This window comes from Marmota marmota, unplaced genomic scaffold, assembly GCF_001458135.2.
Source record: "Marmota marmota marmota unplaced genomic scaffold, marMar, whole genome shotgun sequence".
Taxonomy (NCBI): Eukaryota; Metazoa; Chordata; class Mammalia; order Rodentia; family Sciuridae; genus Marmota; species Marmota marmota.
In genome coordinates this window covers 16485757-16506455 of record NW_025999960.1, presented here as the reverse complement: position 1 = coordinate 16506455, position 20699 = coordinate 16485757, and the positions used below count along the sequence as shown (strand labels likewise).

General features: G+C 36.1%; 1 protein-coding gene across 5 annotated transcripts in view; it reads right to left on the bottom strand.

The window, feature by feature from the left end:
• Dip2b (disco interacting protein 2 homolog B) overlaps positions 1-20699 on the bottom strand; it is a 232086-nt gene that overhangs the window by 64513 nt on the left and 146874 nt on the right. For 2 of the 5 annotated variants that reach the window (XM_048802722.1, XM_048802726.1), the window contains exons 5-12: positions 14400-14612; positions 11205-11360; positions 10678-10800; positions 7459-7656; positions 5530-5621; positions 4472-4582; positions 2774-2897; positions 2127-2236 (exon numbers count right to left, since the gene is read on the bottom strand). In XM_048802722.1, coding sequence (XP_048658679.1) covers positions 2127-2236; positions 2774-2897; positions 4472-4582; positions 5530-5621; positions 7459-7656; positions 10678-10800; positions 11205-11360; positions 14400-14612 — 1127 coding nt within the window. The remainder of the gene's footprint in view (positions 1-2126; positions 2237-2773; positions 2898-4471; positions 4583-5529; positions 5622-7458; positions 7657-10677; positions 10801-11204; positions 11361-14399; positions 14613-20699) is intronic. The other 3 variants (XM_048802724.1, XM_048802723.1, XM_048802725.1) reach the window with 3 other exon arrangements.

Below are 20699 nucleotides of genomic sequence, written 5' to 3'. Positions count from 1 at the left end.
AAGACAAGAAAGAAAGGAAGGAAGGAAGGAAGCAAGGAAGGAAGGAGGGAGGGAGGGAGGGAGGGAAGAGAGAAAAAAGAAAAGAGGAAAAGTGGGGACAGCTCTTGTGTCTTTTTTTGTACTTTAACCAGAACTTCCTGTACATTTGACTATTCTTTTTTGACACTGTCTCCTTCCTTGACTTTGGTCATCTTTCCTCTCTTATAGTTTCCTGTTTCTTCCTTTGAGTCTCTGACAAGCCCTTAAATGTTGGTGCTCTCTTAGAGCTCAACTCTCCTTCCTCTTCTTTTCACCCTATTCTTCAGGGTACTACATTCCTGATGATTCCTCATTCTCTAATCTCCACCCAGGCCTCTCTTCAGGGATCCAGATAACAATGTGTCAAGTGTTCCCCTGGAGGGGCCCTAGTCCTGTGAAACTCAATATATCAAATACTGATTATCCCACTTCCACCCATGAAAACTTCTAATGACTTCTATCTTATGAAGAATGCCACCATCAATCCAAGTACCCAAGTCAGAAACCAGGGTCTTTCTTGCATTCTCCCTCTCCAGTATCAGTCTTGCCTGCCCTACTTCCTGTCTCACAACTCCACCTACTTCCCTTTGTTTCTACTAACACAACCTTGGGCTTACCTAGACAACAGAAAAAGCTGGTCTGTTTTTCATAACCCAACCAATCTAGATGTATCTTATAACAAACTCATTTTTTACTCTCCTGCTGACAACCCTTCAGTAGATCCCTTTTATCCATACTACTTTAAATCCAGTAGCAGAGTCCTGTAGGTAATATGAGGGTCTCAAGTAAGAATTTCAATTAATTCATGAGAACAGGAGCCTAAAAATATGGGGCATAGTAGTTCTACATGAGGTCAGAGAGCTAAGTAAGGGTCCTCAACTTTTTCGGAGAAACCAAAGAAGAAGACTGAAAAGGTATGGTCAGTGAGGTTGAAGAACTGAGAGAACAGTCTAGGAAGCCTATGACTAAAGTTTTAAGGAAAATGGAATGATGAGCCGTGTCAACACTAAGATATGATATAGACTAAGAGTTGAACACTAATTTGTTTTTATTTTTGGTATAGGGGATTGAAAGAAAATATTACTGATTCACTTATTTGTAGGTCATACAATATTTGGTCAGTTACTCAAGTTTTATGAGTCTCAGACTTCTCATCTAAAAAGCATGTTTTATAATAAATGTTCAGACTCAATGAAATAATGCATTTGAAGCATTTAGCCTGATACCTGGTATACAGCAAGACTTGATCCCACAACTAGATCATTTTGCCAAGTTCCTACAATCAAGGTCCTACACTAACCTTCAATACCAAACCCTCTGTTTCTTCTTGCTCTTTATTTTCCATCTGTTGAACTTGTTCTTTCCATGCACAGATATTTTCCCTTCTCATTTCTCCATAACCTTGTTCCTGACTCACCTATAAGATCAGCAAATAAATTTCTCTGCTAATAAATCATTTCTTGGGGCTGGGGTGTGGCTTAGTGGTGGAGCGCTTGCCTGGCATGTGTGAAGCACTAGGTTCAATTCTCAGCACCACATGTAAATAAATAAATAAAATAAAGGTCTATCCACAACTAAAAATATATTTTAAAAAATAAATCATTTCTTAAACCTTTGTACCTCTCTAAAGTTTTTTTTTAATAACTTTCTTACATGGAGAATCAATTTCTTTGCTATCTTTTTTCTTATATGAGTATTTAAGATAAAAACATTTAGAATAAAAAGCATTTACAAGCCCAAAGATGATAATCTCACAAAGTAAGAGAATCTTTATTTTTTTCCCCCCTTTGGTGCCATGGATTTAACACAGGGGCATAACCACTGAGCCCCAGTCCCAGCCCTCTGTATTTTTTATTTTGAGATAGGCTCTCACTAAGTTGCTTAGGGCCTTGCTAAGTTGCTGAGGCTGGCTTTGAATTTCTGTCCTCAGGCATGCACCACTGCTCCCAGTACAGTCCCAGAAGAGGATCTTTTACCATGAAAAATACAACTAATCACTAGCACCACAATTTAAAAAAACAAAAACAAAGAAGCAAACAAACAAACAAAATTCCTGCAACTCAGGCCAAAGGAAAGCTAGAAAGCACGTTTATAGTCTCGGGACTTACCTCAATGTATGCAGGTTCTGTACCAGCAGGAGAGATGTGGGGCTGCCAATCTTTAGGTGGCTTTGAAAGGTACTTGGAGTCTGTTACAACCCACTTGAGCCGGGGCCAACCTAAATCAAACCCATAGTATAAATGGAATTGCCTAAGTTATCAGGGAAGGAGTTTACACTTAATTGGTCACTTTAAATATCAAGAGACCAAATTAAAAACATTTTTATAATCAATAAAATACACAGTACAATAATTCCACATGCTAATTCCAAGACTTGGCATTACCTCAACAATAGGGAGGTCCATCTGGCAGTGGAAGTCCACTGATGTTAGTTGTTTATCCTCTGACTCTACATTTAGCTTTAATGTAGAGAGTGGTAACTTTTTTTCAACCAGAAGCATAAAGGTAAGAGTGTGGAATCAGACAGATTAGGGTTCAAATTGCTATTCTACTATTTATTAGCTGTAACTTTGGATAACCTATTTCTTAGTTTCTTTACCTGAAAATAGGGATAATAATGGTACCTACTTTGTAAGATTGTAAGAATTAAATAAGAAAATATATATAAAGTACTCAGTTGTTACTAAGTTAAAATGCTAATTAAAGCATTCAGCTTTAACTTTTAACTAATAATCTGGGTATAAGTATTACTTGCCTTTAAACTGTACAATTTCTCCATTCTGTGTTTTTGGCAGACCCTTTAGGCAAACTTCACTGGTTAGAGCTAAGGCAATACCACAGCTTCCTAGCAAGAAGCCAATCTGCTGACCTCCGGCATCCTGTAGAGAAAAGATAATAAGCACAGTAGGACAGTGAATGTGAGCACACCTATGACCCAAATCTAGCACTTCATAATGCTCTGGCACTTGTATGATAGCACTGAAGCCCCACCGATTTCTGGCAAATGTCAAAATCCAGTGACAATATGTTCTTCCAATAATTTCTACAGCACAATGATTTCCTAAGTATAACCAAATATTTTATTAACCTGACATTGCTAATTATGAATTCTACTAGCTATATGTGAACATTCTATTTAAGGGTCATCAATGATATTCTTTTAGGCAAATGAAATAAATACTAACACAGTTGTAATCCCATAGCCCTACCCCACATTTAAGAGCAAGGTAATTCATGTTAGAAAAAATAATAATAATAATAAGGTAAATGTATACCAGTGTCCAAATTTACAATGAAAGTCAAGATGTAATTATTCCAAATAAATATATTCCTTTTATTATTCTATTTTAAAGGGGGTAGGCTTAAGCTTTACAACAATAGTAGCAAAACTAATAACAAAAAATAGAAGTTTAAAGAATTTTCATTAACATGTCATATAAGAGTATCATTATAAATACTGTCAATTTAATAACTGAAGAACTCTATAATTTTGTGACCAATGGAGATTACTACATACCACCAACTAGAACTTCATGAATGTTACCAGTTTGTTTTTATTTTTTTTCAAAGAATATTTTTTCTTATAAATCCACATTATCCAATATTTTTATCTCTGACAACTCTCAGTAATAAATAGCATGAGAAAATCAGGGTAAAAGCTCATGAAGAAATCATTTAGTAAAATATGGAAATTTGTTAGGTAGTCCTCCATTTAATAGGACTGATGTATTGTCAAAGTAAAATGCTATAATCCAGAGTAGGCCCACACCACTACTGTATCACTCTCCCTTTTGGTGCACACTTGTAATCCCAGTGAGTCGGGAGCTGAGGCAGGAGGACCACAAGTTCAAACCCAGCCTCAGCAACTTAGTGAGACCCCCAAGCAACTTTAGTGAGACCCTGTCTCAAAATAAAGATATAAAAAGGGCTGAAGATATAGTTCAGTGGTTCAGTGCCCCTGGGTTCAATCCCTGATACAAAATAAAGAACAAAAACAGTAAGTCTCCCTGAGTTTTATATGACACACAATTACTATAAAAATTCTTTAAAATTTTACCTTAGCTAGGTATGGTAGTGCATGCCTCTAATCCCAATGACTTGAAAGACCAAGGCAATAGGATTGCAAGTTTGAGGTCTGTCTGGTTAACTTAGCAAGATCCTATCTCAAAATAAAAATAAAAAAGGGCTGGGGATATATCTCAGTAGCAGAATAACCCTGGGTTAAATCTTCAGTACCATCAAAAGGGGGAAAAAACTATCTTAGTTGTTCTTTGTAGGATACTTGAAAATATTACATAAATTTTCTACAACTTTCATGTTTTTAGAAAGAGAATCTAAGTACTTCAGAAAATAGTCAGTTGTTTTCAATGTTGTGACTGTATTAACTAATCCAACAAGAACCCAATGCCTGTCATGTTACTGGGCTACATTTCTCTTAATTTAACAATGTTACCTTTCTGGTAAGAGGTACCTCTATTGGCACTGGAATCACTTCTGCCAGGAGACATCCATAAAAAGCTACCATAAACATGACTGGATCATTATTGGGGTAAACCAGGGCTACCTAAAATGCAAAAAGACATTCAATAATAGAGGAATACAAACAAAGTAATTCTTTCAATATCATTCTCTAAGGGATATAATATTTATCACTAACATAATAAATCAAACTATTAGGCATTGTTCTAAAGGAAAGTAAGTTACTGAGAAGAACAAAAAAAATCTAAAAAGATCTCCATCATTCTCATAATTATACTACTATACATTTTGGTAAATAAAAATGTAATTCATCATCATTATCATAATAATTTTTCAGTTAATTTTATTGGTGATTTAGCAGTAAGCTACTTGCCTTAAGTAGTAATTACTTAGGAAACCCAAGGCAATTTATTTTACAGGACTAAAGCAATAAAATAAATGTAGTGGATCTCTCTAGATAGAAAAGTATATTAAGCCAGGTGCTTAGTGCACACCTGTCATTCAGCAACTTGGCTGAGGCAGGAGGACCACAAGTTCAAGGTCAGTCTCAACAATTCGGTGAGACCCTATCCCAAAATAAAAAATAAAAAGGGGTGGGAATGTGGTTCAGTGGCAAAACACTCCTGAGTTCAACATTCAATACAAAAAAGAATGAAAAAAATTATTTCCAGAAAAACTTAGGTTTCATTTTTATTGGCACCTTAGGAGTTTACAAAAGAACAGCTTCAGAAAGGGACATGTGAACTGACTCAATCTCTGAATGCAAGAACCATTACCTGGCCTTGGGCTAACCTGGGTTAGAACTAAACCATTTTTGTTTTCTAAAAGTAAGAATTACATAAATTTTCCTGTTGTACATTAAAACTTCAGAAGGTACAGGCTAGAGATGCAGCTAAGTGGCAGATCATATGTAAAACCCCTGGGTTCAATCCCCAGTACCACAAAAAATAAACAACCAAAAAAGTCCCCAGGAGGTGCATATTAATTAGAAAACAATAAACACCACTTTTCTAAAACCAAAAAATCAATTACCCTGTCTCCAGGTTTTAACACAGGTTCATTTTTGGTACCCAGTTTATTAAGCAGTGTGTAGGCCAACTTCAAACTTCTGCTCCACAACTTTCCTGAAAAAAAGAAGAGTCACACAGAAAAAACACAAGCTATCTCAACAAGAAAGCATGCAGTTAATCAAGGTAACTAAGACAATAGCTACTTTCAATTAATAGATTCTATAAGTACCACCCCTCACCCAAAACAAAATAAAAGTACCCCCAAAGCTTTATATTTTTTCTAATTTATAAGAGCTAGTCCTGCCTTGAAATAAAAATGTCACTTTGGTTTATAGGAGGTAGATAGGCTTAAGCCTTACAACAAAAGTAGCAAAACTAATAACAAAAAATAGGAGAAGATAGTTTAAAGAATTTTCATTAACATGTTATTTTAAAAGTATCATGAAACCACTTCAATATTGACATTACTTCTTTTCTGAAGTTATATGAATAGCCTTAGGAATAAATTGATGTGAGACAATCACATTTTCAGGGAAGAAAACAATCTTTGTTTTGTAGAACTGAGCTTCTTCTGAAGCTTCTTCTGAAGAATCATTCATATAGGTGCTTTCAGATACATGAGGTAACAGGAAAACAAAGGTAAGACTCAGCAGGTTGCAGTGGTGCACACCTATAATCCCAGTGGCTTGGGAGGCTTAGGCAGGAGGATCACAAGTTCAAAACCAGCCTCAGCAACTTACTGAGGCTCTAAGCAACTTAGTGAGACCCTATTTCAAAATATAAAAAGGGCTGGGAATATGACTCATGTGGCCCTGGGTTCAATCCCTGGTGCAAAAAAAAAAAAAAAAAGACTCCGATGACTCAACATTTCATGCCACTGTAAGTCAGTACAAACACACAATAAAGTGGAAACTGATTATATGAAATGTGGATATATTCGTAGATGTTAAATAAAAATGTATGGATCTGGCCAGCTAAAATGACTTTTTTAAGGATTATGTGAATGAAATTAGTATACAACTTCTGTGGTGAAAAACTATTTTGGCAAAAAAGAAAGAAAATCCTTTTATTTCCAATTTCCTACTATTTCCTCCCCTCAACCAGCCCTAGAAATTCTTAGTTCAAATCATGAGAAAGGTAAAAAAGAAATAATGCTATTTTAAATAGATACGTTATTTTTATATACAACTTTTTCAGAGGGCCATCCAAAGTTTAAACTAGTTCAACCTGCAAATTCTTTTAAATAAATACTTACTTTTTCCTCAAAAACTATTTTCAGTCTAGGTCTATAGACAATGTGTGTGGAAAGAGGAAAAGAAATCTGTTTGAATAAACTAGTATAAAATCTCACAACCCAGGACTGACTCCATGTTTCTTAAAATTATTTCAAAAAGGGGGTGGTGGGAAGGAAAAAAGAAAAATCTTTAGGGGCTGGGGAAATGTATCAGTGGCAGGGCACTTGCCTAGAGCATGCCTAAAAACCCTGAATGCAACACCCAGGACTACAAAAAGTAAGCAAACAAAAACTTTACATGGAATTAAATTTAAAAGTACTGATTTTTTTGTTCATTATAGAATTTTGTGCCTATTATAAGCAAAATTAAGGATAAAGTAAAGATCTAAAAAAAATAGTAAGTTTCAATTTTTAAATAAGACTATCTGATTTTCTCCATACATTATTAATACTGACCATTTTTTAATTTCAAAACATCAGTGGATCTACAATCTCTCTTCTTTTTGCTGTCTTTAAACATCAGCTGGCTTGCAAATGTCACTTCAGCAAATGAAAATATTTCACAATAGCTTTACTTACTACTTAGGAACCTATTAAATAATTGACAAGATCTTCTAAAACATAATAACCAGCAACTGCTAAATATCAAAAGAAATACTACCCATAATATTGTGAGAAACTCTTAGAAAAGAAGGATTAGCACTCTGGTAAACTCACCATATGTAAGTGTGTAAACTGGTTTCCCTGTCACATCAAGTGCAGTCAGACAGGGGCACTTGGCTTGGGTGGAACCCCATCGCTGCAGGGCAGATTCCAGCGCAGGTGGCCAGTTACAGATGACTCCTAGGGGTTCTCCCTTCACAGGCGTCATCTGCCGCCCCTCAGGCTTGGGCTGGTTGGGGTCTGGCTGAGGTACTGTACCAAAAATCAGTAAGGTGAAATAAATAAATCCATGCATGAGTTTACACAGCTCTAATGTCAAACACACTTCCCTCTTCTCCTCATAATCATTTGGTTTAAACTCACTTTGAGAAAAGACATGGTTAGAAATGGTGGTTTCCACAAACTGGGCCTTATTTGCATTTTCCACTGAATTGTAAAATCACATTCAACATGTTCTTACGCAACAAATAATATCTAACAGTGAAAAAACAAATCACTGCACATATAAAAAAAAGCACAGAGTGTAAATTTCTCTTTAGCAATTTCAAATTTATTAGTAAACTTGTTTTTCATTCTTTACAGTTTGTGGCCAGTGTTAAGGCAGGTCTGAGTCTCTGGGATTACAGATATGAGCCATCACATCTTGCCCTTTGCATACATTTCAAACATCTAACCCCTTTACTCATCCTCCTCAGCACTCATTCCAACAGCACATTATTTGGGGACCAACCCCAATCACTCCTTAAGGAGACTATTCCTTCCTTAGTGTTCCCACCTTATATGGTACTCTACCCTTATTAAAACAGAGGATCCTCAATGGCTTTCATTATGAGACATGTATCCCACAGTCTCTGCAACCTGACAGCTTCCTAAGGTAAGGGATGGTTCTTTCTTTTTGTTTTCTCCACTACCTGTAACATTGGAGGTTGCTCAAAAATGTTAGTTGAACTGAACTGAATTTGTTTTTAAAGTTAGATTTTTAACACCGTCTTTCCAAGAACTGGAGGTAAATAATGTGTATATTATTGCCGTTTTCCACTAGGCCTTCGGAATTCTGAAAGACTATGCTTTGGACTCAGTCTTTCAGACTTCCAAAGATACAGGGTTTGTTTTTTTTTTCCCCTTTTCCAAACATTAATTACTCAAATCAAGCAATTGTTACTTATTTTTAATCAGGAGAACACTGTTAGCTCTATTCTGCCAATGCAAATTGTTAAGTGTGATCTCTCTTAAACCTTGACTTTCATTTCGTGCCAGGCCAATATACAATGCTAAACACTTTTTTTTTTAATATTTTTAAGTTGTTGATAGAACTTTACCCATTTATTTATTTATTATTTATAATATGGTGTTAAGAATCGAACCCAATGCCTCACACATGACAGGTAAGTGCACTACCGCTGAGCCACAGCCATAGCCACAGCCCAATGCTAGCACTTTGAATATCAGTGCATCAGGAAAGACATCTACCAGATGTGGTTGCACATACCTATAATCCCAGCATTGGGGAGGCTGAGACAGGAAGACTGTTCATGGTCAGCCTCAGCAATTTAGTGAGACCCTTAGCAACTTAGCAAGACTACCTCAAAATAAAAAGAAAAGAAAATGGGGTATGGATATTGCTCAGTAGTAAACTGCCCCTGGGTTAAATCCCCATTTTCCACCCCACTCCCAAAAAGAAGCATGTCCACAGTTCAGTGAATTTAGTGACTCCTGAAGAAACAGAATCTTAACCTCATATGTCAAATTGCTTTTTGCCTCCTGGTGCATGAACTGGGCTAAGATTGGATCTAGCCTACCAATGTGCCTAATTATATTAATAGCCTGATGTGATCAAAGCTACTATTAGTTCAGGGCATAAAAACAAACTACAAAGCCACTAAGGCTTAGTTCTCTGGACAAAAGCTTCTCACTTGCTCTCTCTTTGACAAAGGCTTTGTTAGGTAGGTCTATTCATCACCAAGCTTCAATAATTATCAAATGGTCATTTCATTTTATCTGTGCTCACACCCATTCTCTGCTCATCTTTCCCTATTATATCCTAGACATGATTTCATCCATAAATATTTAAAAATTTATTGAATGAATAAAACACTGATGATTACCTATTCCTCTGTGAAGTCTTCTTTAACCACACAGATGGAACTAATTTCTTCTCTTCTCACAGTTGTATATATTCACTGATACAAACTTATTGGCTAAGTAAGTTTCCACATCTATATATTTTAGCACTTATTTAAATCACAAACAACACAAAGGAAGAGTGCATTTTCCTAAATCTTGAAACTTTTTTCACCATCTACCACACTATGATTCAGAAGGCAAATATATATGTCGACTGGATGATTTAATGAAAGGACTATGTTAAATGAAAAAGAGACTGGGAACATTTTTTGATGGTACTGTTGATTGAATCCAGGGCCTCCAGCATGCAAGGCAAGTACTCTACCACAGAGCTACATTCCTAGCCCTTTTTATTTTGAGACAGGATCTTACTAAGTTGCCCAGACATGATCCTTCTGCCTCAGCCTCCTGAGTAGCTGGGATTACAGGTGTGTGCCATGGAGCCTGGCTAAGCCTGGGCAAACTTTGGAAGTTGAATTTTTTTTAAATATTTATTTTTTAGTTTTCGGTGGATACAACATCATTATTTTATTTTTATGTGGTGCTGAGGATCAAACCCAGCGCCCCGTGCATGCCAGGCGAGCGCATTACCACTTGAGCCACATCCCCAGCCCTTGAAGTTGAATTTAATATCTAATTTAATTTGATGTCTAACATAAGTAACTTTTAAAATTGTGTATTTGTATTTCCTAAACTCAAAGAATATATTATTGAGGAATAGTTCTCATTCTGGAGGAGGGGTAGTACTGGGGATTTGACACAGGATCACTTTACTACTGAGCTACATCTCTTAACCCTTTTTATTTTGAGACAGGGTCTCACTGAGTTGCTGAGGCTGACCTTGAACTTCCAATTCTCTTGCCTCAGCCTCCTAAATTGCTGGGATTACAGGCATATGCCACTATGCCCAGTTCAAGGAAGAGTTTTATGTCCTATAGTTATCTCTTTGCCCTTTTCCTCCTTCCCTCCATCCTTACCTTTCACCTGAGAACTAAAATATAAATGATCTTTAGGAAAAAAAGAGCAGAGAAGTCTGAACTCTTTAATCTAAGATCTATGTTTTGCTCATCCTTTAAGGTTATGTATTGACATATAATAAATGATTAAGAAATATTTGTTTAAGAAATATGTTTTTGGCATTTTTACTACTACCTTCCACAATTTCTTCAGAGTCATCTACAAAAAATTCCTTCAAAGGAGGCCTTTTGGGTCGTTTCAGAGTGTTAAGAAGCTGCTGGATTTTTGTGGATACTCTGCTATTGACAGGGACACCTGGAAGGAAAAAGAGATGAGTTAAGTTAAAATTCACTGACTTGAAAAGGATATTTTAGTTCCTCAATTCCCTCAGGAGCTTATTTTTCTAGTGATGGCCTTTCCCCAGTCTCACTCTATTTTAACTGGACCAAACAGGTACAAGTATGTACACAAGTTCGATGGCAATAAAGAACAAATATGGTGTTATTATTAATACACTTCTTTATGATTTCACCTAAGTTCCCTTTTCTCTTATAGCATGCTTTTCTTGAAGAAGGCACTCAGATGACCTGTCGAAACTGAGCCCAATGCAATGTAGTCTTACAGCTACTGAAATAGATGGTTAGGAACTACTGTTTAGAATTTGTATTTTTACAGTTTAATTTATACTCCCTATTTAGTTACCAAAAAGAGCTACCTACCATCAGCTGTATCCATAAGGCTGGACCTGTTGGATCCTTTGTGCATGCCTTTTACTATCCCCGAGGGGGGCAGATCAATATTTGCTGGGCGTACTGAGGATGATGATGAGGAAGAAGAGGTAGTTGTAGTGACATCTGGGGGCGCAGAGAAATTCTCTAGAGAGGAGAAAACAGAATTTGGAATTATAGGACATTAGCGGCAAAAAGTAAGAACCACTAAATCTTTGTTTTTAAACAAGGGAAAAAAACTACATAAATAGAGCATTAACTCCTGTAAAACAAGTTTTAAGTCAAATTCTACTACCAAAATATAATGGGGAAATCAGAAGTTAAGTCAGGATATGTCAGCTTTCCCAAATTAATACTTTCAAGATTTAGGTAGCCTTAGTAAGATCACATCATAAGGACATGTTTCTCTACAACATTATTTTAAATATACATAGAAAGGTTAGTAGAAATCCAATGCTATAACAAAATAAAAGTTACAAGTGACTTCAAAATGGAACCAAATTAAGATCCTTATTAACTATTCATATTCTAGTTTCTTGAACATTTCTTTATTTTATCTGGAATGCTTCCACTTCCATGAAAGACCAAATAGTGTCTTAAGACTGTTCATTTTCAGATGAAGGAAAACACGTAAAGTCCACTTCTCATTTTTATAAAATATCCATAGGTAATTTGGATCTATCTGACAAGGATCTTCCCTTGCTCTAAGCAGAGATTAAATAGTGTTATTATATGCTACTTCATAAAGAAGATTCTTAACACAGAGAAATGATATAAATTCAAAGAGATCCATTGACCAGGGATATGTTACAAAAAACACAGAAGAAAACATCTGGAAAAGTAATGAGAAAATAAGAGTTAAAATACATGATTCATAAGAATAATGAAAAATCACTACAAAATATGAAAAAGAAAAAAGCATAATATAAACAATTTCTAAAATCAATTGGGGATAAGGATTCTATACACAAAATGTCTCTAATTACTATTTTAAAAGTTTTGAATATTTGAAATAAGCTGGACCCGGTGGTGTACAACTGTAATCTCAGATACTATGGAGCCTGAGGTAGGAGGATCACAAGTTTGAGGTCATCACATTCAATTTAGAGAGACCCTGTCTCAAAATAAAATTTTAAATGATGAGCTGGGTTGTGGCTCAGTGGTAGAGCTCTTGCCTCACATGTGTGAGGCCTTGGGTTTGATCTTCAGCACCACATTAAAAAATAAATAAATAAAGATATTGTGTCCATCTACCACTAAAAAAATATGGAAGGAAGGAAGGAAGGAAGGGAGGGAGGGAGGGAGGAAGGGAGGGAAGGAGGGAGGGGCTAGGGATATAATTCAATGGAGAGCAAACCTAGGTTCAATCCCCAGTACTGAGGGACAAAAAAGTTTGAAATATATAAGCACAGGTACATTGCAGTATACCTTTCTGTAGGATAATGTAGAAACATAAGCATTAAAAATGTATATTTTTATTTGACTCAGCAATCAACTTATAGAAAATATCCTAAAGAAATAAACAGACAAATGCACAATACTTTTGGCAATCTGCAAAATGGCAAAAAACAATATTACTTAAATGTCCAAAAGAGGGGAATGATTAAATAAATCAGGGCACAGTCATTCAATTGATTGTATTTAAAATCATGAAAATAACAGTATACTTATAATGATACAGAAGATGTTCACAATACACTGCCAAGAAAAGCAGGAAATGAAAATTACATTTAAGACAATTTCATTTTTGTAAAATTAAAACAAAAACCCCACATATTCATAAACAAATAATATCTGGTAAAGTTGTAGCATTTAAATGTTATCCATAGGAAGTGGGACTATAGATTATTTTATTTTTATTTTACCTGTTTTTTAATTTCCCTATCAGGAAAATGGACTACTATGAGAACGAACATCCAAAAAGCAATAACATTGCATAATATGGTTTCTGTGAATAACTAAGCCAATAACTTTTCACAGAGTCATGAAGCAACAGAAAAATATGAGATCAGATGTTATAAAATATGAAATCATCTTGTTAACAAAAATACACATAATATTAACTGGATATAGGAGAATTCTTTTTATAAGTGAAAGTGCTCTCTTTTTGACAGATATGGAAATAAAAGCTCACCTACCATGGCTCTGTTGCTTACCCTGCATGACAGAAGAGATGGTAAACATGTACACCTGTGTGTGGCTGCTCTAGAAAGCTCAGTGAACTCCACACTGGGCAGAGTTAAGAATGCAGAACAAAAGTCAATGGCAGCTGGCATAAGGCTATTAATGTGGGCAATCATATCCTCAGGGTAATTATGATCTTTAAAAAATTATAACCATGAAAATTTTCCAATTTTTTATTTTCTGAAATCAATTAATAGAATGAAGATATATAAAGGATATAGAAAGATCACTGAGAGGAAAATTAAAGATACCAAAATGCAACTGACTGTCAAGAAAGAAGGGAAAGACATCACAGATATATAATGTTCACGTATATTATTTAGATTGATTTGTACCAACCAATTTAGCAAAAGCAGAGATATGCATCTTTATTTGCAGATGACACAACTCTTTAAAAAAACAAACAAAACATAAAGCAGAGCCAAGCAAAAGCTGTACTCCACACAGTAGCATCAGCAGCAGGTAGCAGCTCATAGACTACCAACATCCTCAGCTGGCACATTCCAGGTGTAGCAATATCACAGCAGCAAGGACAATAAATCCAGTCTTTACACTAAAGACAAAAGGGCTTCATTGATATTGGTTTAATGTAGAATTTGCTCAGGTTTAATGATTTTTATTTGATAGAATATAGACAACAATCCTGAAGAATTCTAAGATGCTACATGTTTTAACACTCTTTAATATATGAAATATTCTTCAAGTGGGACAAACCAATACTAAGACTGGTGTTATATCTTGCAGCTTGAGTATTGCTTATGGAAATAGATATGGCTTCAGGTGGGCAACACTATGCTCCAATAATGCAGATGATACCTATCATTCCTGCAACAAATGTATTGCTGGTGTTTCCTTCTTTGCCTCATTAACTGTCACGTTCTCTCTGATTATCTGGTTTTTTAGGCCACGTTGAAAAACCTAACACAAATCATAAATGGTTTCCTGAATACTGGTTGCCAAATGAAACATAATTTGGACTCCTTAGGTAGATTCAGCTCCTACCTATTCGGGTATTGGCAAATACATCAGCTAGAGACCCACTGGTTCCTTTGACCTCTCCATGGGACAGCGTAGAAGATGCGGATGAAGAAGTGGACGATCCCTGAATTGAACGGTTGATCCAGGACTCAGCATTCTGTAAGCTCTGTTGCAAGGCAGCAGAGAGCGCAGCTTGGCGTCTCAGAGAGCCCTCATCCTCAGAGGCCGAAGACGTGTCTGTGTGGAATTAGAAAAAAAGAAGTTCTCGATCCTGCCTAGAATAGAAACTTTTCAGTTCTTGCTCAATGATCACACACTCTTGACACCAGCAAAACATTCGCATTGTTAAGTTAGATTAATAGGTAAAGTTTCTCAAGAATCTCAAAGATGTGTGAGCCAAAACTTCCAAGAATAAAACAACCTAACTCTGCAGGTTTAAGTTGTTTAAAAACAACAAAAAAATAAACTTTAAGAACCTTTTTACTTCAGTACTTCTCTGTTTGAGCTTAATATTCAAATTCTTCTAGGTGACCTACTTATGTTCAAATAATATTGAAGTGCTTATATATATCTTCCTCAATCTCTTACTTAAATCTTGTGATAAGTTGCCACATTGATGTTTACAATTACTTTGTTAGTCTTTATTTGACTAATAGGATAGGAAGATGAAAACTGATTCTTGTTAAAAACCTGTATGCCAGTGAGCTAGGTGATAGGGAACTGAAATGGAGTAAGAAGCAGTCCTTGGCCTAGAAGCATTCATGGCTTTAGTGGAAAAGACAGCTAGTTGCGTGTGGCATAGGTACGCTTTCCAAACATAACGGCGGTGGGGGGATCTACCGATTTGGACTTCTTTCCTTAATTCTCAGAGAAGAATTGTGAAAAATTCACTGATTTCTGTATTTAGCCTGGCTAAGTCCTAAATTAGAAATGTTAAAAAAAAAAAAAAAAACACAAAGTTCAACTGAACATAAGGAAGCAAAAGCCAACAGAAAGAGAAGTCTAGACTCTAATCATTCTAGACTCTAAGCTTACAAGGCATACAAGTTAAATGGGCATTTGGTCTGATGTATGGAACAAGGCCTTCAAAATGATTGGGGGGGGGCTATGATTTGTGATCTGTGCACTGAATGATTTTATTCACATTTTTTATTTTTTACTATATTTTTGTTTGCTTGTTTTTGTGGTGCTGGATCAAATCCAGAACCTCACATATGCTAGGCAAGTGGCCTACCACTGAGCCACATTTAGCATCAATTTTTTAAAATTAAAAATTATGTGTTAGTCAGGCACAGTGATGCATACTTATAATCCAAGCTATTTGGGAGGCAAACACAGGAGAATTGCAAGCTCAAGGACAGCCTGGGCAATGTGAGACTCTATCATAAAATAAAATAAAATGGGCTGGGAATGTAACTGGGTGGCAGAGTACTTGCCTAGCTTGCGTGAAGCCCTGGGTTCAATACCAAGGTGTGTATGGGGGGAAATATTGTGGTTACTTCTGCAGAATACTCTCCTCTAATTTAGACGAAACTGTAGGTTCATGTCCGGCTTTGGTTCAAAAAGCCTACGAGATAACTACTGGGACTGGAAAACTAGTAACACCTTGCAACAGGAATTATTTGAACTACTAAAGACTAATCTAATCCAGAAGTCAAATTCTTTAAGCCCAGATCAAGAAAATTAAATAATGACTACATTCTTGCTTCTTACTCTGTCCTACCACTTCTTTATTACTTTATATTGAAGGAGATTTGAAGCCCAAGCCTGACTGATGATCTTGTTTCTTTAAAATGTAGTATATAACCATATATGTGCTTGGAATTAAGTCCTGGGGATTCTGAGAGATATTCTATGTCTCTCAAACAGTTAAATCTCTAAAGAAGCCTACAATTTGGTACAGGAGACACACAGCTTACATACTGTTGCAAAAGAATACATTATGCTAGAAATGGGATAAGCAAAGGGTCCCACAGGAGGAGACCAAACTTAGTCCAGAGTTTTAAGTACTTCTATATAAGTGGAGCAAAGACAGATGAGGCATGGTGGAAAAGTATGAGGCTGGAGAGATAAATAATGAACAGATCTCAAGGGGATAAAACAAGGAGGTTCTCCTTAGAGAAAAAGATATATAATACAAAAGGGATTGATTAAAGGAAAAATAGGAAGGAAGGAAGGAAGGAAGGAAGGAAGGAAGGAAGGAAGGAAGGAAGGAAGGAAGGAAGGAAGGAAGGAAGGAAGGAAGGAAAAAGAGAAGCAACAGAATCTGTAACCCTTTAAGGAAAGCATTTTGCATAATTTCCAGAAAATATTCTAACATTTTAGCTGTACCTTGAGACACAAAGATACTTATCTTTGTAAGCATGCAAAAGTAAATAAATTAATTAATTAATTTAAAAGGTTGGGGTTGTGGCTCTGTGGTAGACTGCTTGCTTTGCATGAGTGGTGTACTGGGTTGGGTCCTCAGCACCACATAAATCAATAAAATGAAGGTATTGTGTCGATCTATAACTAAAAATTTTTTTAAAAATTAAAGAAAAAAAACAAGTTGTGGGGCTAGGGCTCCGCAGTAAAGCGCTTGCCTAGCATGTGTGAGACCCTGGGTTCAATCCTGAACACCACATAAAAGTAAATAAAATAAAGGTATTGTGTCCAATATTTAAGTAAATAAATAAATAAATATTGTTATGGCCAGTGGGACAGAAAGTTCAGTAGAGAAAGCAGAATACGGGGAGGAAGGAAGAGAGGGAAAAGTGGGGGAAGCAGGGATTTAAGTCAATTCCATGCATATATAATTTTGCCAAAATGAACCCAGCTACTATATATAACTTAAAAAAAAAAGTGGTATAGCCAGATAGACAGGTGACTCTGACTTCCAGAACAAAATATTTTCAGGGTAACCCATCTCAGGATCCCGCAATCTACTCTGAATTTATAGTCTGCTTTTATTGTATTTTTATTTTGGTTTGTGTAAGTCTAAAATCAGAATAAACCACTTCTTAAAAGATGGAAAAGCCAGTATTTTAATGATTAGGTTTATAGAAAATTGGTTTTGTTATATTTCTATATTATGTCAATTATGTAATTAGGTATGTTGTTTCATCAATTACCAAATTTGCCTGTTAGCCTTCCTCAGAATGTTTAATGACTTACAGCTACAGAGTGGCTTAGTGTAGAAGGAAAAATGGCTTCTGTGTCAGTCTTCCATTTGAACTTTTGGGTCTACTACTTAATTAGTTATGTGAGTTGGGGATAAAATTGTCCATTTGCAAAAGTTGTTTGCTTGTTCATTCATTCAACAAACATGTCTAAACACAAGTTCATAAGATAAAATGTTGAGCAAGAAGACACAGTCCCTATTCTCAGAGGAGTTTAGAACAGGGGTTCAAGGAACTAAGACCTAAACCAAGGCCTTCAGGTTATAAAGAAATTAGTTTTAAGACACACAAGCCTGGGGAAGAGAGAGCAGTGGTCAGGGAAGAACAGCACGTGAAAAAGTTTGGAGGAGAGAGAAAACTAGACACATTCGAAGATCTTAAAGAAGCTGAGACTAGCAGAAGCACAGGATGCAAAGCTGATATTGATGGAAAAAGCTGGAGAAGTAGGCAGAGCTATATTGCTAAGGACATGCTAAGGAAACTGGTCTTTATAATATCTACAGTGGTAGACCATGAAAAAAGAATGTACGGAAAGCACCCACAGCAGTGCCAGCACAGAGCAACAGGATGATAAATGTTAGTTCCCTCTCTCATCCCTAAAAGGACAGTTCAAAGAATGTTTCTTTTTGATTTGTAACAGTACTGAAAATTTCCCTAATAAATACACAGCTAGTTCCTTCCTATAAAACATGAAAGTAAAGAGGATAGAAACTGATTAAAGGCTGATAAAAGAAAAACATACTGTGTTAATCATGCAACCTGAGAAATGGGGTAATGCTACGAATAACTTCCCGAGAGTGCTCAAAGACGCAAAACTGGATAGACAAGGCTTAAAGATGATTATGTGTTAAGTTCACACAAAATGTAAGTGATGCAATGGGACTATATCTTTTTAAAAATAAAAATGGTTCTCTTAACTATTTTTATTTGATAGCATTTTTAAAAATAAAAGCAATTGTCACCCACGAAATTACTACAGATTTGCAGATATTTGATATTAATATTATCCATTTCCTAATTTCTGCTTTTGTTCAACATGAACACACACCTATTTTCCATTTTAACTAAAGTCCCTAAGCTCTTGTATATGAGGAATACAATATGTCTATACAACAGAAAACAATTTTGAAAGCATGGTTTTTAAATTTTAATTTATAATCTGGTGTGATTTTAACACAGTATCATTTAAGACTGGCCACCAGAAGACCACAAACAATTTATAAGTAGTTAGGAAATACATAAACAATTTGCTTGTTGATTTTAAGAGAATAAAAGTCTCTTGGGGGAGGAGTTACTGGAGATTTAACCCAGGGGCAATTTATCACTGAGCTATAGCCCTAGCCCATTTTAAAGAAAGAGTTCCATAGAAACTAGGAAAAGCATATATCTATACAAAGATTTGTACATTAATGTGCATAAGAGCTCTATTTGTATTAGGTAAAAATTGGAAACAATATAAGTGTCCATCAATGAATGATCTACTACCATGATAGGCACAACATGTATGAATTCTCAAAATAGTTACACCGAGTGAAAGAAGCTACAGCATCCTCCTCCAAAAAAGCAGAAGTAAAACTATGTGATTCTAACATAAGATTCTAGGACTGAGGTTGCGGCTCAGCAGTGGAGTGCTTGCCTAGCAGGTGCGAGGCCCTGAGTTTGATACATAGAACCACATAAAAATAAATAAATAAAGGTACTGTATCCAACTACAACAAAATATATATATATATATATATATTTTAAAAAAGAATTCTAGAAAACTGCAAAATAATACACAATGACAGAAAACATATTAAAGGTTACCTAAGGATGAACATAGGAAGAAGTGGGAGAGAGAATTGGAAGGAAATTTAAGGAGTTGGGGTGAAGATGTCGTTTTGTTTTTGTTTTGTGGCAGTACTGGGGATAAACCCAGGGGTACTTTTCCACTGAGTTATATTACCTACCTACCCATGGTACTAGGGATTGAACCCAGGGGCTGCTGCCACATCCCCAGCCCCTTTTGTTTTTGAGACAGGGTCTTCCTAAGTTGCTTAGGCCTCACTAAATTGCTGAGGCTGGTCTGACTGAATTTGTTATATCCTTCTGTAATCCCGGTAAGGACTACAGGTCTGCTTCACTGTGTATGGCTTCATTAAAAAAAATAATAAAAATAATAATTTTAGTTGTAGATGGACACAATCTTTATTTTATTTGTTTGTTTGTTTGTTTGAACATGGCACTAAGGATTGAACCCAGTGCCTCACACATGCTAGGCAAGCGTTCTAAGGCCGAGCTGCACCACCAGCCCTGGCTCCATTTATCTTAACTGTGACAGTTTTATGGTTTTACTATGTCAAAAGTTGGCAACATATACACTTTAAATATGTGTTGTTGGGCTGGGGTTGTAGTTCATGGACTCCAACCCTAGCACCAAAAGGGGAAAAGAAAGGGTCTCACTGAGTTGCTTAGGGCCTCGCTAAAGTTGCTGGGGCTGCCTTTGAATTCCCGATCCTCCTGCTTCAGCCTCCTCCCAAATTGCTGGGATCATAGCGTGCGCCACCACACCCAGCTAAAAATGCTTTCAAGAGAGGCAGAAGTTTCTGTTGGCAAGGAGAAAGTTTGAAGCTTAAGAAGAAAAATCTTTATAGAGAATCAGGAGAGAGGAGTCTAGAAACATTTAGTTCTGGAGGTAGGGCAACCTGAATCTATCTTGGGTTATAAATTCTGAGGCACTTAATTTAACACTAAACCCAAGATGGGAAATGATTCACACAATTGTTAGGAAGACTTCTAGAACTACTAAAGATTTTTTTGCATCCTATAATACTAATCTATGTGCATAGAGAGCTAGCAGGGGACCAAAAAATTGGTATGAGCACCTAAAAAGGAAGAGTCCATGCCTTGCCTAACAAACTGGGATACCTTTGGGAGACAATGTACTCACTACTAATAATTACTCAAATACTGCTTTCCTAGGTATTTTCTCATATACCTGTGTGTGTGGGGGGGAAGTTTACAAAATAAATTAATGCTCTAATTAACACTGGGAGAAAAAGGGTGTTCCTCCCTCCCATTAAATTGCTTATTTGAAAATTAGGCTTTTAAAATCAGATTGCTCTGGATTTAGAACTTAGCTCTGCCACAAATAGCTACTGGGAAAATCAGATGGGGGGGGGGGGAT